Consider the following 26,611-nt stretch of genomic DNA (forward strand, 5'->3'; position numbering starts at 1 on the left):
AACTGGCTAGATCTGGCCTCTCCCATCAACCCTACAATGTCATTCTGAAATTAAACTATCACATCATGAAGATCTCGAAGCAACAAGATAATGTTTGATTAATTCAAAATTTAGACTGGCCATATCTCGCCAAATAATTTTACATGTTTCATGTTCAAACTGGCTAGATCTGGCCTCTCCCATCAACCCTACAATGTCATTCTGAAATTAAACTATCACATCATGAAGATCTCGAAGCAACAAGGTAATGTTTGATTAATTCAAAACAATGTGACTAAATAAGCATTACTTTTGACAGAATAATCTGAATACTAAAGGATGAAAGACAAAACACTGAGGATTGAATTCACAACTCTTTCTTCACACTAATCAAACTCACTAGCAATGGTGTCAAGGTTTTACAAATCTTGGCAACATCTTTAACAATGAGGAAATGTCACTGCTACCAACTATTTAATGACCAATCACATTCAGATATTAGACTGAGCAAACAAGCCCTGGGTGGCCTTGCTTTACTGGCTAGTCTCACTCAGTATCTTATCTCTGTCCGACAACTGATTTCATTTAAAATGTTATCTCTGAATCTACACTGAACTACTCAATATCTAATCCCTGACTGTGATCCAGTGGTTAGCTTCACTTAGCACTTAGACTCTTAACCTTGCTCTTATAAGTAGTTTCTTTTATTAACAGATTTTACTATTAGTTTAACAATATCTCTCTATACAATTGTCAATCTTCTACAATATGATCAATATAATTTATAATGGGATTAAATATATTTTTCTATCAATTTTCACATAAAGAAAATCTTTGTACTGCTAGAACCATAAAAATTTTCCAAGATTACTTTAAGATTCAATAAAGATGATGCAATATTATTCTAAGTTGTAATTTATATTTCCCCAAATCTTCTGAGCTGAGTTACAAACCTTCATTATTTAACTCATTAACCTTGCTCCAATGTTTGTTTTGCCATACTGATAGGGAATAGTTAAGCTAGCAAAACAAACTTTTTTCTTTTATGTCTGTTTAACACTTGATCCCTTTATTTTCCTCTAAATATTCCTTAGTCAACCTTCACCTCAACTACAATGCACTGTCAGCTCAACGTAATATTTTTTTTTTTGACCATGGCACATTCAATATTGACTAAATAAAGCAAAAAATCAATGTTAAAGCACAAATTTAATTCAAACTATATAAAAATAATCAATTAAAAAGTATCATTTGCCATATCTAAAGAGTTAAAATAGCAGGATTCTGAAAAAACTTGTCATACAACTCTTTCCTAATGCACAATAAAGGTGCATGGCCTAATGGTTATGGTGTTTGGCTCATGATCATAAGTTCTATATTTAAGAGATGAGGAATCATTATTTACATTTGATGGATATTTGTCCTCATCTTGTTTGTTGTTAACACATTTCGACTGATATACCCTCCAGCCTTCATCAGGTGTCTTGGGGAAATTTTGAACCTGGGTTCTCATTCCTAAGGTATTTTTTGATGTTATTATTATTATGATTCAGGTCATTGCCTGGAATTGAACTCAGAATCTTGGGGTCAGTAGCCCGCACTCTTAACCACCACACCATATCCCCGTGGGCAATTATGGAGTGAATTTTAGGGCTTATAAATCTAATATTCTCCTATCCTGCCTTAATACCGGTTCCCATATGTTATTCATATCTGCATTCGGTCTGCTTAGGAGGGTGTTGTGCTATTTCTTTTAGTTTTCGCATTTTCCAGTGGTGTTCCCTGTCTACTATTTTAATTTCATCCCACAAGGAGAGGTGGTCTCCATTTTTCCATACATGATCAGCTATACCTGATTTATCAATATCTCATGTCACAGCTTTGCGATGCTCCTCTACCCTTATTTTGAAGAGGTGGCATGTTTCACCTTTGTATAACCTACCACAGCTGCATGGGATGGAGTACACACAGTTTTTGGTCCATTCTAATTATGAAGAAAAGAGGGGATGAAACCAATAAACTGTCCACAGTCTGTCAACCCTATCTGAAAGACATCTCCGAAAAGATACAAAAGATATGCAGCCCATATGATATCAGGACAGTATTCAAGAGTAATACAACACTTTGCAAATATCTCCTTCGAGTAAAACCACCAATAGAAGAGAATATGACCAAAAACTGTGTGTACTCCATCTGATGCAGCTGTGGTAGGTTATACAAAGGTGAAACATGCAGCCCCTCAAAATAAGGGTAGAGGAACATCACAAAGCTGTGACACAGGGAGATATTGATAAATCGGATATAGCCGATCATGTATGGAAATATGGAGACCACCTCCCTCTGTGGGATGAAGTTAAAATAATAGACAGAGAACACCACTGGAAAATATGAAAACTAAAAGAAGCAGCACATATGCTAGGGCACAACAACCTCCTAAGCAGACCGAGTGCAGATATGAATAATATATGGGAACCGGCATTAAGGCATTAAGGCAGGATAGGAGAATATTAGATTTATAAGCCCTAAAATTCACTCCATAATTGCCCACAGTCATATGGTGTAGTGGTTAAGAACGTGGGCTACTAACCCCAAGATTCTAAGTTCAATTCCAGGCAGTGACCTGAATAATAATAATAATAATAATAATAATAATAATGATAATAATAACATCAAAAAATACCTTAGGAATGAGAACCCAGGTTCAAAATTTCCCCAAGACACCTGGAGGGTTCAGCCGAAAGGTTGTGTTAACAATATGAGGAGAAATATCCGTCAAATGTAAATAATATGTTCATGATCATAAGGTTTGGGGTTCAATTCCAAGACCAGGAGGCACATTATGTCCTTGAGCAAGGCACTTAATTTCATTGTTCCAGTGTAATGAGTACCAGCTGGGTGCTGGTGCAGCCTTCTATCCTTTCAGCTGTCATATTTTGGATGCTCTGCTGGATCAAGGTTGAGAGGGCCAAGAGGATGCCTAACTGTGATTACATAGATGCCTAAACCAATTAACAAAAGCACAATAAATATTACGAAGCCATACATGCTCACAAGTAACAGCTGGTGTACTGTATTCAAAATACACAAATCTTACTGTAGCACACTTCTGGGCAATATGTGCCATTTAGTGCATCACTGATTCATATGACACTACCAATTGAACACTAACCACTGTGTTACTAGTATTTCCTTCAAATTGTAGCTAGTTTAGCTTTTGCTCTAGCCAGCCTTTTTTTTAATACCCTTTTTATCATGAGGAAAAAAACAAACATTTCTGGAGACAATAAAATTTCACAATATATTTGAAAAATTTAGCAATTTTATACTTACTCTTGTCAATATGCCACTAACAGGAGCTAGTTTTGGCGGTCCAGAATCTTTGCTATCTCTGCAGTCAACTCGTATTGGATGACTATAATTTAAATCTTCAGAGCTGTTTCTCACATTTGAGACTTTTAAAGCAGAGAAAGGGGACCGGGTTTCTTGTTTGTAGCATTCTTCAAGACTGTGATAATGGGAGGAGACCATTTGGTAATTACTACTCCGGGAATGGCACCCAGAAGATCGTGCACAATAACTGGATGTAGTCATTAGTTGGCCATTTATAGAACTAGACAAGCGGCCATTTTTGTTGCCAGCTCTTATATAAGAATAGTCCTGGTGAGGAAGACTGCATGTTGGATCAAAAATATATTTTACCTCTTGGGAATATGTGGAATAATTGGATGGTGGTTTGTAAATATCACTGGCGCTGTCACTGGCAGCATCACCCTCAATGCTCTGCTTATCCACACATTGCAGATTATTGCAAGTGGCCATCACTAAACTTTAATCCATATCTGAAACAAGAATTAAATAAAGAAAATTAAAATAACTATATACACATACACATAACACACACACACACACACAAACGCAGTTATATATACATATATACTCTCTGGGTAGGCAAGGTAGGGAGACATTTGATTCTTAAATAGAAGAGTATATGATTTCCAATTCTTTATAATATTAATTTAATGAAATTCAAATTATAATCCATTAAACAGTTAATATTTTGATGTTTGACAAAAGAATTTCACTACCTTTCAGTATCATACTATTCAATTACACAGTGAGGTATGTATGCGTGTGTGTGTGTGCGTGCATGTGCATGCACGTGTGCATGTTGAATAGCTTGCTTCCAGTGAGCACTAATTTTTAGAGGTGGTGTGTTTCATGAGTAAATAAAATAGTAATAATTTCAATGATACAAAACTCTAGGAAGTAAGAATAATCCCTAGGAATAATCTCAGTACTACAACAAATAACTAAACTGTTTCTATACATGGAATGCTTTTTCCATTTGTTTGTAAACTCAACATACATATATGTGTGTTCCTTATTTGGAGTGTTTGACAGGATAAAGTTCCAATGACAGAATAAGGTTCCAGTGCAACAGGTGAAGCTTGATTTTAACTCAGAAGTCAGCAGGTCTCGCCTGGTTAAGCAGCTACTTCACATTGTAAGGTCATGACCCCAGAACTACATACATGTAGTTAGAATGCCACAAGAAAATATTGCAAGAGAGATTTTTCAAGCCAAGTCAACCAGCGGGAGACCTAAGAGGGAAAACCAAAACTGAGATGGAGGGATAATATCCATAGTCTCAGTTGGTCACAATTGGGAATCCAGTAGGAAAGTGTAATGATGGTTGCTTCTGATAGGATCCTACATGGAAGAGGTACCTCAGGACTCTAACCCCTGACCCTCCTAGGAATAGAGTGCAGTGAAAATGGATGGATGGATACTATGTATGCTGTTCAGCCAGGTATTTTGCTATATTTAATTCAGTTTACTGATTTAGAAAATATCATTCTTGCTTCATAACTGAATGATTGCCACAGGAAATACTATTCTAAACCAAAATTATTTGCTTCATATGGCCACTTGATTTCTTAGAACTCATAGTCAATTTCCCTCAAAGTGCACCCTACCTTCTAGAAAAAAAAGAAGTACGTATTAGATAATATAGTTTTAGACATATTATGCCTGAATAAAAGACAAGACAATCACAGCTAGAATGTTTTTGATGAGAGTCGACTTGGGACTAAATAACTCACAAGGACTTGGTTATCTGTTCATGTTTAGACAGTATGGAGGCACATATGCATTAAATATACACATATGAATGACGTATGTTTGTAATTGTATAATTGTGCATGTATGAGATCACATCGATAAACATGTGCCTTTAATCATGCTAGAAACTGTATGCTGTGGGCAAATACTCATCAATGTATCAAAAAAAAAAACCCGAAAAAAGTGCATGTGGTATTGAATTAATATGTGCCTAAAGATATGTTTATGTTTGCTGAAAGATTAAGCTCAAGGAGACAACAACAACAACAGTATGAATAATAATAATGATGATGATGACAACAACAACAACAATAATAATAATAATAATAATAATAAACAAATACATAAATAAAAATCAAAGAAGGAAGAAAAAATACTAACAAGAGATCTGTTGTTGAAAGTAATGCTTTGAAGAAAGAAACGCGACATTGCAAATCAGGAAGATTTGTCTCATCTTGATAGAAAGTGAGCAGAATAATAAGTGAGAGAAAGTAAGGAAATAGATGGATAGATAGATAGATAGGTAGATAAAGATAGAGATATAGATAGATAGAGAGAAAGAGAGAGAGTAGGTCACAGATATTCACTAAAATGTGGTGAGTTGCCAGAAAAATTGGCGGTAAAAAAAGGCAAATGGCTATAGTTAAGGCAGACAATAACATCTAAGATGTGCAAGTTATGTAAGAAGAAACCATTTAACAAGATATATATCTCAACATTCCATCCTTTATATGGTATCATTAACATACAAATACATATTGTACACATTTAGACACATCAATATGGATATATTACATATGTGCATGTTGCATCCTTCATGTGTATTTGCAATGAAGATATATGTATGGATATGTGGTTATTTGTATTTCTTTCTAAAAACACACACACACACACACAAACACACAAACACACAGTGACTGTATGCAAGTGTGTTTGTGTAAATGAGGAATTCGGTAAAAACAATAAGTTTACTGTTCAGAAAAATCTTAGCATCAGAAATTTGGAAGCAAAACGCAGATAGAAGTTGGCAAAGATCTCAAAAGACAAGTAATACTATGTTGTTTCAACAACTTCTATGACAGCAACATAGAAAAGAAAAAAAAAATTATATAAAAGCTAAAATATAAGACAGCTGAGCTTCAATTAGTTGCGGATAATATGTCATTGTTGGTAATATCATTCCAGGTTACAGCATGAATCATTACCATGATATTTCTTGAAGGTCAAAGTAGAAAAAGAAAGTAAAAATTACAAACTAAGAAATAGAAATATAAATCAATGAAGACTTGCCAAATATTTATTTTTCCCTTCTAGATCTATGACAACGTTCATTTAGTTTTGTTAGTATCTGCTTGTTTTCATGACCAAATGATTTAGACTTTGACCAATTTCATAGCTAATGTGCTTGTTTGTTGCATGTATTTTTTTTTTCCTTCCTTATTGGTTTAGTATTCACTTTTAGTTATCACTAAATAACTTTAGTTATTCTGGTGAACAGAAAACCTGAGTCTCGAATAGTTATGCTACATGAGAAGTTTCATTTGTTGGTGAAAGGGACTAGAACAGATTTGGGTTGGGAGGCTAAGTTCTAATATTAGCCAACTGGTTTTCTTTATTGTTGTTGTTGTTGTTGGCACTCCGTCGCTTACGACGTCGAGGGTTCCAGTTGATCTGATCAACGGAACAGCCTGCTCGTGAAATTAACATGCAAGTGGCTGAGCACTCCACAGACACGTGTACCTTTAACGTAGTTCTCGGGGATATTCAGCGTGACACAGTGTGACAAGGTTGACCCTTTGAATTACAGGCACAACAGAAACAGGAAGTAAGAGTGAGAGAAAGTTGTGGTGAAAGAGTACAGCAGGGTTCGCCACCATCCCCTGCTGGAGCCTCATGGAGCTTTAGGTGTTTTCGCTCAATAAACACTCACAACGCCCGGTCTGGGAATCGAAACCGGATCCTATGACCGCGAGTCCGCTGCCCTAACCACTGGGCCATTGCGCCTCCACTGGTTTTCTTTATACCCATTAAGAAAAGAAAGAACTAAATAAAGTATGTGCAAGAAAGTGCTCAGTGAGAAATTATTCATATATTTAGTTGAGAAGATACTCATGGCAGAGAAAATTTATCAAAGACAATATAGAAAGACAATGTGATAAGGAGAAATCTTGATAGACAAGAGGACGTAAGACTGAAGTAGGTGTTATGTTGTATTATCCACCCACCCACCCTGTACCGCAAAGTAAAACAGGTGTTAAAATAAGAACACACACATGCACATAGGTAAAACTTAAAAGTTGAATGTTAGGTTCTGCAATGCACTGTTTCTGAAGTGAGCATCCTCGAGATACATGAATTTCACCAGACTGACCGAGTTCAAGAAGCAGAGTATTTAGAACATTGATAGACACCAGAAAAGCACAATGATACATGAAGATCACATGCATAAGCTTCATGTGGCTTCTTTCTATTTAGACGCAAGGTTAGGAATTACACTGAACATACATCACCTTTGTCTTACTAAGAAAGTATAACATTTTCATAGTCTAATCTCACAACCGCCACCCTCAAACCTCAACTGTTTGACAATGGACAGCATAGAAGGCAAAAACAATAAGGTACAGAAAACTAGACAAGAGAGGCAGCTCTTGTGTCAAATGTCAAGACAAACTCCCAAAGGGCTGCAGGACAACTCACCACTGCAACCAGTATTTTGTTAGCCCATAATGCTGAAATGGACTTCTCTTGTGTGTAGTTTGGAGATTGATGGACTTCACCAAAGTTGATATGTTGTATCCAGATTACATAAAGATGCTGTTTTTGGTTTGAAAATAATGTTTAGAAATATGTTAAATTGTAATAGGAAGTATCTTTAATAAAACAGATTTGTTTGAAACAATAATAATACATTAAAAAAAAAAAATTTGATTGCATGAAAAATAATGTATAAACACAGCTTTACTTTGCTTTAAAATTCCTATGACATAACCAGCTTTTGGAAGAGACAGATGCGAACAGAATTACAATTTTTGTTGCTGTCATATTAAGGCGGTAGTTTATATAGCAATCTTGTTTATCTGATAAAGATAAAATTTGCAGAAAAATAAAAGTTGGAATGGGTGTTGATTAACAGTTGGAATGCATATAGAAATTTGAATTAGTACACTGTGTAGTCTGTGTTACAATATGGAGGGTAAATATATATATATATATATACATATATACGTATATATATATATATATATATATATATATATATATATATATATATTAACCTTGACTAAGATACTGCTAGGCAAATTACCCAAAAGGGTGACATACTGAAGCATCTTTTAGAAAATACTAGAAAATCAAAACTAAGACACAAAAAACCCAATTATGTTTATATTATTTCAAGGATTCCTTTGCATTAAAAAGACCTAGATTGATGCCCAATGCAACAGCATAAACACCAAAAAGAAGTATCTTGTATTAATCAACAGACATCACCCCTTAATTAAATTTTTCAAATTGTTAAATAAAACCTATTTTGTTCCTTACAGAATACCAATTAGTAATGACCAAAGAAAATTATGGTCCTGAAATATATAAATGAACTGCCAAATAACTATTTTCAGACTTTAAACTCTTTTGATATTAAATTTTTGTTGAAATACACTGCCTTTGTTTCAATTAATTTTGAAAATAATGAAATAACTATCTGGTGTTTGGAACATATTTTACATGAAATTTTGATGGTAGGTTTTAATTTAGATCACATTAAAACAAGGAATTCATTTTCACAGAGCCAGAAGCAATTTCAGGCAGTTAATATCAAAAGACTTAAATAAAGACTTCTCTGTGGTGAAAATCAATTCAATAAAAAACGCAAGTATACCTAACCATTTGCTTTTAATTTCTCTAAACATGAAATACCATGTACTTACTATTTCAAATGAACAGTTTCCTAAGACCACATTTAGACAAGCAGAGCAGTAGCCATGCTCTTTTGAAATAAAAATAAAACAAACAAACAAGAGAAACACTGCTATACACTATTTAACTTATTCTAACAGAAATAAAACTAAAAGCTTCCTTCACACAATTTCAGGTTGGCATATTGGTCTGAATGAGTTCATTGCATTAGAAATTGCTTAAGGAAGAGCTTCCGATAGTAAAATGTCTGCTTCAAAAAGTCTCAGAAAGACCATTGGATATCAGGAATATAGAAAACCATGACATCACCAAAGTGTTTTAATGCCTTCTTTTCTATGCTGGAATGAATAGAATGAATCTGAAAAACAGTACCTAGAATAATATCCTCAGACTGGATTCTAAGTTTTCTTTTGTCTATCCCAGTGGTTCTTAACTGGGGTTCATATAAGATTTTTGGGGTTCCACACAACAAAATAATAAATTGGGGATCTACAATATTATTTTAAGGGCCACTGAAAAAAACTTTTACTCTCGGTGTATGTATTGGTATGTATTGCAAGAAACAGCTAGGTTTCTTTCTATAACATTTTACATATTTCAACCTACACAAATTATTGTGTGAAAAAATAAAATAGGAATTTTGAAAGAAGCTTCTATAAAACTAGTATTTAAACATCAAATGGCTCTGGGGGTCCACCAGAATAAAATAGTAATCAAAGGGGTCCATAGGTAAAAAATGATCCCTTGACGATAGCTAACATCTATCACCCACTCACGGCAGTTTTATTTTCTCGTACATTTTCTCACATAGAGGCACAGGCATGCGTGTGTAGTTAAGATGTTTGCTTATCAACCACACAGCTTTGGGTTCAGTCACCCTGTGTGGCACCTCAGGTGAGTGTCTCCTATAGCTCTTGGTCAACCAAAGCCTTATGAGTGGATTTGGTAGATGGACATTGAAAGAAGTCCACTATGTGTGTGTGAGTGCAAGTGTCTCCTTGTCTTGATGTCATGTGATTGTTGTAAATAATGTTATGAATATGAAAAGATGTTTAGCCAAGGGGAAATACTACCTTGAATGGAATATTTCCAATGGTTGGTAACAGGAAGAGCATCCAGCCATAGAAATCTGCTTCAGCAAACTCCATCCAACTCATGCAAATATGAAAATGTGGACATTAAAATAATGATGATGATGATGATGCTTATCTCTTTAATAAACCACATTCAACAAATTCTCTGCCTTCATTATTCACGTTATTTGCCGGTGCTGGTGCCAAGTAAGAAGCACTCAGTCCACTTGGTAAAGTGGTTGGTGTTAGGAAGGACATCCAGCTGTAAAAACCCTGCTGAAACAGACAGTGAAGCCTGGTGCAGTCTTCTGCCTAACCAGTTACTATCAAATCGTCCAGCTCATGCCAACATGGAAAAAAGGATGGATGATGATAATGATTCTACCATACATTAGTCCAGGCTATGAAGAGTAAAACCTCTCTTCGGATTCCCACCAATGGAAATGGCAATTTTTAAAACCTAACTCTAGGTCTCATAATCTATTTCCAACCCTTAGTATGGTTCTTGGATAGCAGAACATCCAAACTATTTTCCTACCAAAGCTATTATCCAAGAAGTACATGGTTTCAGTTCATAATTTCCCTTGCTATTAGATACTCTAATGCATTTGGTGCAACTAGAGTTATAGTTTCTTATCTGTCAGCTAGAAATCCCATGATACTAACAAAAATAAATATAGATAAAACAAAACAAAAAACAATAAAATTCTCCCAATTTTGTAGAAGATTTTGCAATAAAATCATTATTTTTACTTAGAAAAACAATTTCTTTTATAAAGATTTGATAGTTCTACTGAGATAAGTTTCTGTAAAAATAATTACACTCTGCTGAAACCTGAAGCCATTAAATAATAATGGAAATTGAGAATTTATAAATATTAATAGAGCTTTTTAGTTTCTTCAGAAATCTTCCATAATATTAAATTGCTGATAGCATAGATGGTTACACACATACACTGTACTATTGTGTGAGTGTGTGTGTATTTTAGCATTATTTGTCTGTATATTTCTCCTAAGTTGTTCTTCATAGCTATCACATTGCTTGTGTTTCAGCCTATCTAAAATTCTAAAACCACAAGAGGATTATGGAAGCTAGTTTTCAGCAGAAGTACCAAAAAAAACCATAGTGGCTAAGGAGTTAACTGAGGTCAAACTCTACCTAGTAAGGGTGTAGTTGGTACATCAAGCTTGTGGGTGCTAATTAAATCTGAATGTAATAGCTTTGGAATAATAATGTAATAATTTGTAATAGCTTTGGAATAACAACAACAACAACAACAACTATCATCATCATCATCGTCGCCGTTGTGTAATGTCCACTTTCCATGCTGGCATGGGTTGGACGGTTTGACTGAGGACTGGTGAGCAAAATCAACCCTGGTACATTTGAACTCAGAATGTAGAGAGAGACGAAATGCTGCTAAACAGCATGAAATTTGGGGAAGGGGGATAGTCAATTACATCGACCCCAGTGTGTAACTGGTACTTAGTTTATCAATCCCGAAAGGATGAAAGACAAAGTCAACCTCGGCAGAATTTGAACTCAGAACGTAGTGATGGGCGAAATACTGCTAAACATTTTGTCCAGCACGCTAACGATTCTGCTAGCTCACCGCCTTAATAATAACAATAATGGTTTCAAATTTTAGTACAAGGACAGCAAATTTAGGGGAAGGTGCTAGTTGATAACATCAACCCCGGTGCACAACTGGTACTTATTTTATTGACCCCAAAAGGATGAAAGGGAAATTTGAACTCAGAACGTAAAAACAGACAAAATGCCATCAAGTATTTTGTCTGGTATGCAAATGATTCTGCCAGCTCACTGCCTTCTTCTTACTACTACTACTAAAACCATCACCACCACCACCACCACTACTAACAATAATAATAAGAATCCTTTCTACTCTAGGCACAAGGTATGAAATTTTGGGGAAGGGGATTGGTTGATTATGTTGACTCTTGTGCTCAACTGGTACTTATTTTATTGACCCCCAAAAGGATGGAAGATAAAATTGACCTTGGTAGCATTTGAACTCAGAACATGAAACCAGAAAAAAATGCCACTAAACATTTTGTCCTTTGGAGTAAATGACTCTGTCAGAATGCTACTGTAATAATAATGATGGTTTCTTTATTTGCCACAAGGGTAAAATATGAAGAGACAATACAAGAACAATTACAAAAATGGTGGTGGTTTTGGGGTTAACACAGAACTTAATATGAAATAATGGGTATGGGAAACAAGTGTATAAAAGGAATTGGAATATACCAATAGTACAACAGCCACCTGGGGACTGTCAGGGAATCCTGCAAATTCTGGAACTACATGTAGTCAAGGCATAAACTCAGAAAGTACAATAATGATGATGATGATTCCTAATACTGGCACAAGTCCACATATACTGGGAGATAACTGTAGCTAATTAAATCCACCCCAGTATTTTGGTTGAGATTTATTTTATTAGCCCCCAACCCAACTGGAGATAACATGCAAAGAAAGCCATACAATTTCTTTTCAACAGGCACAATGCCAACTTTATGAGAGAATAGATATAGCTGATTGACTAAACACCAATATACTAGGGATTCAAACAAAAACCCCTAGGGCAAAAACCTGTTCTGGACTATGTGAATGAGAGGAAGACCATGGAGGAATTTCTGAATGGTATAAGGTACAGCATCATGAATTGTAAATGAACCTCAATACTTAATGAAGTTTTCAATATTGTGTTTGTTTTAATTTGCATAGACACAGTGTGATGTTCTTTTTATTATGTACATTTTTGTGATTGGGATTATTAGATAATTAATGTAATATTTGACAACATAGAGAAATGTTCATAAACTATAAGTAAGAATAAAAATTATGATTTAAAAATTGCTTGTCTTTTTTTTGTTTGTTTTGGTTCTAGAGGGTTTTCATCCTCAGGGTGTTTTGATTTATACTCTATTTCTTATTGGTTGAGACTGTCCCCACCATCATCATACATTGTAGGATGAAAGACAAGGTCAATCCGGACAGGACTGAACACAATTACAAAACAGTTCTGTTTTGCCACACCATTGCTCTATATATTCCTATGTAGCCTGAGAAAGTACTGCAATCAAAACTTAAAATAGGAGACTGATAGAGTAACGAATAAGTAGACATCTGAGTATTTATCGTCTCTTTTACTGAGAATAAAAGATGTAGGAGTTAAGCCACTGATAGACATATAAGAGAAAGAGTAAATGCTTCAACAGTAGCTAGTACAGGAGGCGTAGTTGGTTAGTAAATAAAAATAATAAGGATGATTTCTTACATTGGCAGAAAGTCACAAACCTTTTGAGTTAGGTGTTGTTGATTGATTAAATTAATCCCGGCAATAATTTATTAGCTTGGTACTTATTTTATGAGCCTTGGAGAGATTAAAAGTGAAGTTGATCAGGGTAGGTATTGCAATCAAGTCAGAAAAGCATTTTGTCATTCTATTACTGACCTCTGTCTTAGATTTTTAATAAAAATGATAATTTCTGCTTTTCAAAATCTTCAAAAGACAGGGGTAAATAGAATTTGAGATTTGGTGCATTGCTGCCATTTTTAATAGACAAGGGATGGAAAATAACATTTGTACAATGTGGAAAATAACATTTGAACAATGTGGAAAATAACATTTGAACAATGTGGAAAATAACATTTATACAATGTGGAAAATATCATTTGTACAATGTTGGAAAATAGCATTTGTACAAATGTGGAAAATAACACTGGTATAATGTGGAGAGTATTATTTGTTCAGTGTTGAAAATAACCTTTGTACAATGTTGGAAAATATAATTTATGCACTGTGAAAAACATTCCATCAACACTATCCAAAAGAAACTGGTATTAAGTTCACATATCACCCACAGCTTGGGCCTCTAAAGACACAGGCCCCTACAAAAATTGAGTTTACATTATGTAACATGGTGACATGATGTAAGATCACTATTGTTTGTGCCTTATTCAACATTATTCTGAAAGACATCAAAGACCTCATAACATTACATCAGTACTTGGACATATTCCTCCAAGAAATACCAGACAAACCACCACTACCTAAATACATTTCGATAAACAACAACTCTCTGTGCGAGTTGGTTAGGATGTCCCAAAATGAGACATAAAAAGACTATTGCAGGTGGTGATATTAGGCCAGACATGACCTGGACCAATCAATAATGGCTAAAATCTAAATTACACATAAATTATGCATATATGAATTTCTAGTATGATTCCTTCCCACTCCAGTCTAAGATGATACCTATTTCTAAGAGTGAGATGACACTACACAAGTTACATGAGCCTCTCCAGGGTTGCTCAACCTGGTAGTAACAGCAGGCAAAGCTTCCTCAAATCACATGTCCTATCATCTTTTAAAAAGGAAAAGAACATGCTGGACAGTTTAACATCTGAAATAAAAGACAGGGTTTGTCGTAGCTGGGATACCTTTGATTGTATGTTGCTTGATTAGGGCTGATTGTTGTTGTTGGCACTCCGTCGCTTACGACGTCGAGAGTTCCAGTTGATCCGATCAACGGAACAGCCTGCTCGTGAAATTAACGTGCAGGTGGCTGAGCACTCCACAGACATGTGTACCCATAACGTAGTTCTCGGGGATATTCAGCGTGACACAGAGTGTGACAAGGCTGACCCTTTGAATTACAGGCACAACAGAAACAGGAAGTAAGAATGAGAGAAAGTTGTGGTGAAAGAGTACAGCAGGGTTCGCCACCATCCCCTGCTGGAGCCTCGTGGAACTTTAGGTGTTTTTCGCTCAATAAACACTCACAACGCCTGGACTGGGAATCGAAACCGGATCCTATGACCGCAAGACCGCTGCCCTAACCACTGGGCCATTGCGCCTCTACTAGGGCTGATTAAGGACTAAACAACAACATTGATTAACATGTTTGCTAAAATGGACACCACAGTGGCAGATTTGACCTAAAATAAAATAAGAGATTACCATCATGAATTAGTTGTAGTTTCTGGTATCCATAAGTAAACCAGAAACTTTAACAGACAAGTAGTAAACAGAATGGTTTCCTGCTGCTTAAAGAGCAGCTGCTTGCTAAAGCCAGTCTTGCCATTGATAAAAAAAAATGCAAATATGTCTAACAGAAACCTGTGGAGTAACTTCTTACCAAGGCCATTTCTTACTCATTGATAAGTTAAGTGATAACAGCACCACCCAAACCTGCATTTCTGGGGGTTGATAATATGGGGGAATAACAGATAGAGATGAGAGGAGTGACTAATATACATACACACACACACACACACTGAATCTGCAGAAGTGAACAAATAGAGTGACTTGTTGAACTAAAAGTAGATATAGTAAATATAATTTATCTCAAATTTGTCCTTTTCTTTGGTGAACCTAATCTGACCCCTACTGGGAAGTTTTTTTTTTTTTTGTCTAACAAGGACTTAATTTTTTCATTCTTTTTTTTTTTTTTGTTTATATTGTTCCGATGGCAAGATGTTTAATGTTAAGCACAGGAAGTGACTTCATATAAAAGAGACATAGAGGTGTACACACCCAGATACATTCCACACAAATACATACAAGTAAACATGAAATACAAATAACACTCGCAAAACTACAAATAAAAATATCTGTTTCTTAGCATTCATGTGATGGATATGTATTATTTTGAGAACTGTAGATTCATTATATAGTAGTTGTTTAGCTCCAGTTAACTATTACAAAGTAAAGCTATGATTAGAGGTATTCTAGCTGTGAGCATACAGTATTTTTAGTTTGTATTGGATTACATTATCCAATGTGTCCTTTTTTAAGATGAAAGAGTGTGAGTAGAGGATGATTTAGTCACTATTTCTAGCAGGTCGAGTGGCAACATTGAGTTTCCATCTGTGACTTGTATATATAAGTAGCAATAGCAGGTGTTGCTTGTGTTCATATCTTATATATATATAAATAAATTACGATTAAAAATCATTCTAAGTTTCTTTCCACCCCTAATCTGATTTTCTTTATGACTGATCATGATCATACGAAAGATCTGTGTCTCGTGATGATGCCAAGAAATAAACAAAAAAACAAAAAAAAAATGGTACATTGAAGAACACTGAGTTGAAAACTGAGGAAAATTTACATTATCAATCTAATTTGGAATGTAAATAACACGTGGAAGAGGAAAACAGTAGTGTGAAAAATAATTAACATCTGCATGCACACACACACACACACACACATATATATATATATATATATATATATCATCATCATCGTTTAACGTCCGCTTTCCATGCTAGCATGGGTTGGACGATTTGACTGAGGACTGGTGAAACCGGATGGCAACACCTGATTGACCGTTGACTGAACACTATTCAATTTTTTTTCTCCGTGTTTTTCTCCTTGTCTCCGTATTCTTTCTGTTGAAGAGCGTAGCTCGAAACGTCAAAGACTTTCCGTATTCCCGAACGTCATACTAATATATACTTTTGTTATTTACACCACCTGTCCTCGTCTGTTGTTATTATTTGTATATTCTCCCATATATATATATATATATATATATATATATAAGTACTATGAATGAAACTCTTGGTTCTTAAGTCACTAACTTTTACTGATTATATATGTGTATATGTATCATCATCATCATTTAATGTCCATTGTCCATGCTGGCATGGGTTAGACGGTTTGACCAGGGCTGGTAAGCTGGAAGGCTGTACCAGACTCCAGTCTGATTTAGCATGGTTTCTGTGGCTGGCTGCCCTTCCTAACACTAACCACTCCAAGAGTGTAATTGCCACTGGTATGGGTACCATTTGCATGAAACCAATATCTGCTATGACTATGGTTTTACTTGGCTTGATGGGTCTTCTCAAGCATGGCATAATGCCAAAGGTCTCGGTCATTCGTATATATAAATCCAAATAGAGGGAGTGGAGCAGGTCAGATCCTTTAATGTTATAATTTATTCAATGAGGGGTACTCAGCTAGTTACTCATTAGGCCAAAGATATCTTAATTACATCAAGATTACATTGCCATTAAGAAATCCAAAGATATAATTTCAAATTATATCTTCGGTAAGTTAACTTGGGATTCCTTAATGACAATGTAACTTTCATATAATTAAGATATCTTTGGCCTAATGAGTAGCTAGCTGAGTACCTGCACCATTAAGTAATTATTACATCAGAGATTCTGCTAGAAAAGAAACATGTAGCCTGGATTTTACCTGCTCTACTCCCTCAATTTGGATTTTTGCTCACATCCATAGCAACTCAAATTGCTAATCATGAGCTATAAAAGAATTTTTTCAGCTTATCAAACTCTGATATGGGAAAAGCCTACAAGCTTTGACACAATCAAATTATTGTTGTTCCTGAATGTTGTTTTCTATATCTACCATGGATGGCTTGAAGCTTACAAACTTCCAACACTTAGATCCTTGGATCTTATAATGACACACACACACACATATATATACAGGGTGTCCACAAAGTCTGGGTACATGGAGTAAATAAAAGCATAACATAAACAATTAAATATAAGAAATAATAATTTCTTAAAGTATGCGTTAATCCTCATGTACCCAGACTTTGTGGACACCCTGTATATATAAATAAAGAAGAGCTGATCACTGAAAGTGGATGGTACCTGCAGAAGAGGGAGACCCAGGAAGACATGGGATGAAGTGGTAAGGACCAATTTCAGGATGTAGGGCCTCATGGAGGAAATAACAATGGACCAAGATGTCTGGCGATATGAGGTTCTTGAGAAGACCTGGCTACGTCAGCGAAACTTGAGTTCTAGAAGCGCTGTGTCCCACCCACATTTAACAAGAAAACTTCTCACACACCCTCCCACAACAAACCAAACTACATCTCTTTACTTCTTCACATTTCCACGTCATGCACTATGCTTACTTCCCACTCCCCAATCCTGTCTTCTTGGACCCCTCTCACTATATCATTGCTATCTGTCACTCCCCCCCACTTCTGTGTTCCACCCATACATAACAAGAAAACTTTTCACACACCCTATCCCAACAAACCAATCTACATCTCTTCCTGACATTTCCTCCTTCATGTAATATGCCTACCTCTCACTCCCCAATCCTGTCTTCACGGGGGGGGGGGCCCTGTTTTCTCTGTATCACTGATATCCAGCAGCTCCCCCCCCACTCTATATACCCAGGTTTTCACCACTCACTTCTCTCCCCACTCTCTAATCACACTTCTGCAATATCCTGCCACTTGTATTATGACCTTCAAACCTCAAGGCACTTGCAACCATCTATATCACTCTCTTTTTTTACTCAAACATCCCATTTATATTCCGATCCCTATCCCTCGTGAGTATGCCCAGCACTTTGCCACCATCTCTATCCTGATGTCTCCCAATCTCTCTCTCTCTCTCTCCTTCTCCTGCACTTCCTTCAGGTTGGGTAAACATGTATCTCCTTTGCAGCAGCCTCATTTTCTAAATGTTTGGAAAACTGACCCTAGCTAACTGAATGCTTCTAGTATACATCGGCATTAAAGAATAAACCTTATGAAATATACTGAAGACTACCAAGACAAAATTTTGGATAAATACAGGACACTATTAGCTTGCCTGAGTTCCAGCATCTTCTAGTACATAGAAGGATGTGAATATTTTGACTTAGCCATCTCTCAATTAAGCTTTGCTAGATACTTTCTAGCTTCTAGGTGACAAAAACCAAGAAAATCATTGAATGAATTTTCCATAGAGTTGGAGAAGCTACAGAAGAATTACAATTTCAATCGTAGTGTGAAGTGTGGTGATGAGGCAATGCATAATGCATTCAATTGTTGGCATAACTTATGCAGAATGCAAAATTATATTCACTCTAATTAAGGCACTACAGGGAATGAATAGACAGAGAGTTTCGACAGTATCATGTGGAGGACTATCAGTTTGGATCTTAGATCATGTATCTTTCTGAGAAACATTGGGAATTGGTGCTTCCTGAGGTATTACACACTTTAAAATCACTGCTGTATACAACAACAAATACTACACACTATGAAGTTTTTCTTATCAACACGCCTCTTCCCATGGAAATCAGCTGCCCTCCTGCCTAATGACTCTTAGACTAGTACTCCTAAGGAAGTTCATGAGGAACATCAAGCACAGACCATTTGTAGATAAGTTGAACTCTTTGACAATAATCCAGCTTATGAAATTATCAGGTATTTTGATGGATGGGAGTCTACTGTTCCTGTTTGTGACTTGGCTCCTTGTCCTGATGCCCAGACGATTACCACCATTTCTATTATCTTGTATTGTTTAATTTTTTCAGCCATTTGACTGTGGCCATGTTGGGGCATTGCCTTGAAGGGTTTTAGTTGAACAAATCAACTCCAGTGCTTATTTTTTTAAAGCCTAGTACTAATTCTATTGATCTCTTTTGCCAAACCACTAAGTTACGGGGACATAAACAAACCAACACCAGTTATCAAGTGATGGTGGGCAAATACAAAGACACCCATCCTCCACAACACACACACACAGATATGGTGATCTTTGATCAACTCCTGCTTACCAAATCACAATGCTTTGATCAACCTAGGGCTATAGAAGAAGGAACTTGCCCTTGGTGCCATACATGGAACTGAACCTGAAACCATGTGGTTGAGAAGTGAACATCTTAACCATACAGCCATATATATGTGCATGTGTGGAAGCATGTGGCTTACTGGTTGGGGTGCTGAACTCATCATTGTAAGATTGTGGTTTCAGTTCCTTAATCAAGCAACACATTGTTCCAGTCCTCTTAGCTAGCAAAAGTGGGTAATCTTGTGATGGACTGGCGTCCTGTCCAGGGAAGAATATATGCACCATGGAAATCAGCACTATGAGTCTGTTACGACTTGGAAAGGATCTTTATCCAATACACACACACAGAAATAAAAAGGAAAAGTGCCTGCCGGCCAGCCAGTTGGTTCTATTCTACTCAGTTCATAATTTGGTGATATTCAGTAGGATTCTTACATTTAAGAATTAAATCTTTAAACTAGCAAATAGTACCCTCTCCAACTACCTCCAAAAGAGTAATGTGTAAATTTTGGAAAAGTTGTAATCCACTAGTTGTAGCCTAATTTGGCAACCCTGATACACATATTAACAGAAAGAAGAAAACTGATTCAATGACCATTTGAACCTGCACAGTTGCTGATGCCAAGAAACTTAACAGCTCCCATGGTAAATTTGCCAGCAATTTTGGAATTTAGCCACCTACTTTAATCATTTTTTTTTGTTTATAATCACTTTTAGGTATTAGTATTGGTAGTGGTGGTGGTGGTGGTGGTAGTAGTAGTAGTGATGGTAAGAACAGTAGCAGCACAGACTCTGCAAGAGATAGATGGGCAAGGGTGATAGTAATAGTCATGGCTTGAGTTGCATGAGTAGTAAAACTACATGAAATAACAGAAATAGTAGTAGTAGTAGCAGTAACTGCAGCAGCTGTTGCAGATTGGGCAATACTTACAAAGGGTAGCTCTATCATGTTTTGAGAGAATGAGGGAGTGAGTGAGAGAGAGAGGGGTGGTGATGAGAGAGAGAGAGAGAGAGTGTGTGTGTGTGTGTACGTGTGCATAGGTGGTGGTGGTGGCAGGTAGCACTCTTGTTAATTTCATCAGTAACATATGTGTGTGGGTGGTAACCACAACCCTACAGAAGGCAACCTCAAGCAAAAAAACACCCACAACTAAGAGCAGTAGTAGAATGAATAATGAAGACCAGTGCTTGTGGTAGAAGTCCCCCTCACCTTCTCGGTGAAGAGACAAAGGTCATTAGAAAAGTGTTTACTTTTGAGGGAGTAATTTACTTTAACTCAAGTACTAAGATATCTTAATGATGTTAATAGACGAAGCAAGGTCAATGTCATGCTGACAGACATCGCCCAACCCTTTCCATTTAGGTCATTAGGTCATTCCAAAGTTAGTTCCACCAGCCACCACCACACACCTGTCTTACCCCCAACCCTGCCTCCAACCAATAAATTAATCAAAGAAATGAAATAGTAGAAACAAATGGCATGGTGGGGGTGTTTATGAACAATGCAACACTTCTAAGGTTTTTTTTTGATTTTTTTTTTCTTTCAGATATCTCACTTCATTAGTAGTATTTCCAGTGCCAAATTCTTGCTCTTCAACCATTGCATGCAGATTGGAGACAAATATAAGGATTATAATGCAGATCTGCCAAGTTTGGTTAGACCAATTAAAATAAGGTAAAAAAGAAAAAAAAAAAACGAAAAAAAAACAACAACAAAAACACGTTTTACTATTTAAAACTTTGGACCATTCAATTTGTGATTTTTATCTCGTTAGTTTGATTATAGAAGACTGATATAATATCTTGAAATTGCAAAACATTTATTCTCTAAATACAAGATTTCTTAGATTGCTTTCCAAACTCGGAATGAACAGAGAATTTTAATGATTCAGAAAAGATTGCTCAAGTAAGATAAACAGTTAATACCTAATTACTAACAAATAAAAAGCTGGGTACTTGGCAAATACTCTGAAAACATTTCAATGGCTCAGTGCATTAAGCTGAAAACAGTAACACAGCTCCATTCAATTAACTGAAGCCTTTCTTTCTCTCTAAACAGAACCCTGTTACTATCTAAGAAAGGAAATCATCATTGCCTTACATTGTTAAAGATCTTAGATAGGAAAAGAAAAGCATATCTTTCCATTTACAGGAAGAAGGAAAAAAATTATCTGACATTGTTTGGCAATGGTTTATGGTTAATAATAAAAACAGAATCAGTAAATGATATATGGTAAATAGGCAATTCCATTATTCTTGATAAAATTCCATTCATATCAGAACAGTACAAGGGACTTTTGGAATTTAGACAGAAGTTCCACAAGTACATAACTGATCTACTCAATTAGTGAAATGGATGTTGATATATTTAAAGCAACAAGCAAAGACATTTTACTTATTCAAAATTGCAGCTATAGTGAAAAGTATCAATCATTATCATAATGACCAACTCGGGCAAGAAAAGCAAGGGAGACAACCCAGGAATTTTAATTGAATAGAATACAGTTAAGAGCGAATCTGTTCATTGATAGTATTGTGACAACTCTAGACATGTTTCAATCTTTTGTATGCATTCAGCCTTGCCATTGAAATTTAATCTTCTGAAGTTGTTTATTGACTTGCATCAATTGAGCATGGTTTATGGTAGACCTGAATGTCCACTTTGCAATGATATGTATTGTAATGATCTGCTTTTAGTGTCTGTATTGCAGACTGAATCTGCAATCTGAATCACTTTATCTATGAATCAATCATCTTCAGGATGAAAAGGATGAGTCAACTCTGGCAAGACTGCACTAAGACTCAAGATGTCTTTCACACAGTAATATTTTTATAATCTTTGTTTCCTGTCCTCACTGAATGATTTTTACATGAATTATTGAATCAATATTTCAACAGTTTTTTTTTCTACAACTAGCAACCATTTGAATGTCAAGTGGAAGTGGTACCTATTGTTAGATAGCAAAACTGAGGATACACAGTACTTTACCTAAGAGGCCATATCAGTTTGAATGCTATATAAAGTTTATAATGATTTTCAATAGTCATAAACCACAAATTTGGGAGAGAGAATTAATCAATAAAATAGAACCCGGTACTTAAGTACTTCAACTTGGAAGGATGACAACAAAGTTATACCTGCTGCAATTTGAAATCAGAATGTAAATAGTCATAACTAACTACAACAAAGTGTTTTATCCAATTCTGCTTATCAACCACCCTTTCAAATGATAAACTTTTATCAACTTTTATTTGTTTCAGTCATTGAACTGTGGCCATGCTGGGATACTGCCTTGAAGGATTTTAGTTGAATAAATCAGTTCCACTACTTAAGTTTAGCATTTATTCTATTGGCTTCTTTTGCTGAACCACTAAGTTACTGGGACATAAACAAATCAACACTGTCAAGTGGTGGTAGTAGGGACGCATAAGCACATATACATGATGGGCTGTCATACAGTTTCTATGGTCCAAGGCTATGGTAGAAAACATTTGCCCAAGGTGCCATGCAGTGGGACTGAACCTGAAACTAAATGGTTGCAAAGCAAGCTTTTAAGCCATACCTGTACTGATAATGATAATAATCGTAAGAAAATAAGACAAGGAAATGCACAAAGTCTTTAACCCTTTTGTTACCGACCTGGCTGAAACCAGCTCTGGCTCTGTATTATAAATGTCTTGTTTTCACAAGTTTTGAATTAAAATCTTTCACCAAAGCTTAGTCACAATTTATGTTCCTAACACTAGTTTATTGATAACTAAGTTATTTTACTAAATTCTTTGTTATATTTCAAATAATTGAAAGAAACAAAGAGCATCTCAAAATAAATACGGTAACGAAAGGGTTAAACAATTGTAAATAACACTAATTTTTATCATTTTCAATTCCTTAGTGTTTCTAAACATAACAGAATCTGAAAAATTTTCGTTCACCTTTCCTAAATATTTGGTACTGAGTTTTATAGTTAGTTCTTATCAGGACTGAAATTTATCTGAACAAAAAACAAAAAATAAACATATTTTCAAAAGTGATATCATATATTCTCCAACAAAATACTAACAAACATTAGTATACATTTCTATTTCCTCAATTTATGACATGTGGCAATTAAACCAGACTTCTTCCTTCCTCTTACATTTCGTTTTCAGGAAGTTAGAGGTACAATGGTTATGAATGTTATTTCTATTGTAGTACAAGAAAGAAATATTAGAAATATACTGAAATTTCATCTTTTAATAATAAGTATCTAATTTCTTACACTGAAACAGTAGGGGTTGTAAACATTTATACACATACACACAATATATTTTATCTTTTATCTTTTACTTGTTTCAGTCATATTAGACTGTGGCCATGCTGGGGCACCGTCTGGAAGAATTTTTAGTCAAGTGAATCAACCTCAATACTTATTCTTTATTAAGCCTGGTATTTATTTTACTGGTCACTGGTCTTTCAGTTTCTGTCTCCCAAATCCACTCATAAGGCTTTGATCAGCCTGAGGCAGAAGTAGAAGACACTTGCCCAAGGTGCTATGCAGTGACACTGAACCTGCAACCATGTGGTTGGGAAGCAAGCTTCTTACTACACAGTCACAACTGTGCCTACACACACACACACACACACAAACAAACAGGACAGTCATAACTGGAATTCTTTTGATCATTGTCAAGCAGTTTAAAAGCCCCCAACAAAGTTTCAACTTATTACAGTTGCTCAGCACTTTAACCATGTGAAAATAACTCTGCAGCTGTAAGAAAGCCTCTAGACCAGTTCTCAACCATTTCTAACCTATGGATCCTTTCAATCTCTATTTTATTTGGGTGGAGTCTCATAGACATATCATTGCTTTAAAAAATTCTATTATATTTTTATAATTAAATATTATTAGGAATTATATTAAAATTTTTGTTAAAATAGTTTGTGTATTGTTGAAGAATAATCAATTTATTGCACATAAATTTTAACAAAATCTTGTATTGACTCCAGTTGAGAGCCACTCCTCGCTTGCTTTACTAGAAATAACAGCCAAATTCCTTCAGACAAAAGAGAGTGAGAGAGAAAAAGAACAGCCAGTATAATCCTATATAAACAAAATGATGAGATGGTCATGGCTGAACGCCTTTCAAGAAAGCATATATGAACAAGGCCCATCTGAATCCAACAGATACTTACAGTGTTGCTAAGGACTATCATTTTTCATTATGCCCACAGGATATAATTATCTGTTTAGATTTGTGACTATACAAAAGAGACGATGGAGAGAGAGGGGGGGGGAGAAAGAGATCAAAAGAGACAGCTATCAACAATAGGCAATATCATTACAGTGTTCTTTAATCTGATACTTTCCATGTGAAGGAATTTCTTTTAACTATAGATACATCTGAATTTTTTTTATTCATTTATCTGTTCTTGGATGAAGCCACAGCATACCGTTTTCTGGCTTATCACTGGCTGTGAAAGAATATTTGCTTTTAATTTTTTAATGTATATACACTATCAATTACAGCTATTAGTGAAGCTAATATAGGAGAGGAAACATTACAAGCAACTTGAGGTAATGAATCAATAACGAAGCTGGTGAAGATGAGCATGCACAAGGCTGATACAAATGGAGAAAGCAATTTGTAATTGTTGCAAGATGTAAGGTCAAACAAGTTGCAATGAGAGTATCTGGAAAATAACAGATATTACTATGTAGTGCATGTGGATCTAGAAATATTTATTGACAGACAGCAAGTCTATAGTCTGAAGGATACAACGTCTTTAGAGAGCTGTTTGTAACTCATCATGTCTGTTTTGGAATGGTTTCTAAAGTTGGATACCCTTCCCAATGCCAACCACTTTAAAGTCACTGTCAATACTATTCTTGTCAAAGAATAATAAGTTTGAACTCCATGAAATGTGTCGAGTAATCTTTCAATTTAATGTAAAGTTGTTTTACCAACCACATGGTCTCGGGTTCAGTCCCACTGCGTGGCACCTTGGGCAAGTGTCTTCTACTATAGCCTCGGGCCAACCAAAGCCTTGTGAGTGGATTTGGTAGACAGAAACTGAAAGAAGCCCGTCGTATATATATATATATATATATATATATATATCTGTGTGTGTGTGTGCGTGTGTGTGTGTGTGTGTGTGTGTGTGTGTGTGTGTATATGTTTGTGTGTCTGTGTTTGTCCCCCCAACATCGCTTGACAACTGATGCTGGTCCCCGTAACTTAGCGGTTCGGCAAAAGAAACTGATAGAATAAGTACTAGGCTTACAAAGAATAAGTCCTGGGGTCGATTTGATTCGACTAAAGGCGGTGCTCCAGCATGGCCGCAGTCAAATGACTGAAACAAGTAAAAGAGTAAAAGAGAGAGTATGAAGTGAAAAGCAAGGACTCAATATCTTAGTGAAAAATGAATGAGTGTACTAACAAAAAAAGAAAAAGAAAAAAGAGAGTTTTGAAAGACTGCTTAGGAATTGAGATCTTGATACATAGCTTTAAACCTGTGATGGACAGCAAGAGAAACAAATTGATGAGAATCTACCTGAGTGGTTTATTACAAAAAATAGACTTATTCCATTACCTATGACTTAAATCATTATCTAAACTGGTGTCTAGGAATGAGGCAGGGTTGCTAGATAAAGTTTAAGAAATTATTTAGTGTCTGCTGATGATGTAAGGACTTTTTTGCTGAAGGAATGGTTAACAACAACTTGCATATCGAGCTGGCAGAATCGTTAGCACGCTGGGCGAAATGCTTAGCGGTATTTCGTCTGCCGTTACGTTCTGAGTTCAAATTCCGCCGAGGTCGACTTTGCCTTTCATCCTTTCAGGGTCGATAAATTAAGTACCAGTTACGCACTGGGATCAATGTAATCGACTTAATCCGTTCATCTGTCCTTGTTTGTTCCCTCTATGTTTAGCCCCTTGTGGGCAATAAAGAAATAAC

General features: G+C 35.7%; 1 protein-coding gene across 6 annotated transcripts in view; it reads right to left on the minus strand.

The window, feature by feature from the left end:
• LOC106882524 (leucine zipper putative tumor suppressor 2 homolog) overlaps nucleotides 1–26,611 on the minus strand; it is a 182,939-nt gene that overhangs the window by 50,683 nt on the left and 105,645 nt on the right. For 4 of the 6 annotated variants that reach the window (XM_052978559.1, XM_014933237.2, XM_014933238.2 and 1 more), the window contains exon 3: nucleotides 3,310–3,818. In XM_052978559.1, coding sequence (XP_052834519.1) covers nucleotides 3,310–3,798 — 489 coding nt within the window. In that variant the 5' untranslated portion in view covers nucleotides 3,799–3,818. Of the gene's footprint in view, nucleotides 1–3,309; nucleotides 3,819–5,481; nucleotides 5,601–23,607; nucleotides 23,667–26,611 lie in introns of those variants that run through there. The other 2 variants (XM_052978561.1, XM_052978562.1) reach the window with 2 other exon arrangements.

The sequence above is a fragment of the Octopus bimaculoides genome, chromosome 2, assembly GCF_001194135.2.
Source record: "Octopus bimaculoides isolate UCB-OBI-ISO-001 chromosome 2, ASM119413v2, whole genome shotgun sequence".
Classification (NCBI taxonomy): Eukaryota; Metazoa; Mollusca; class Cephalopoda; order Octopoda; family Octopodidae; genus Octopus; species Octopus bimaculoides.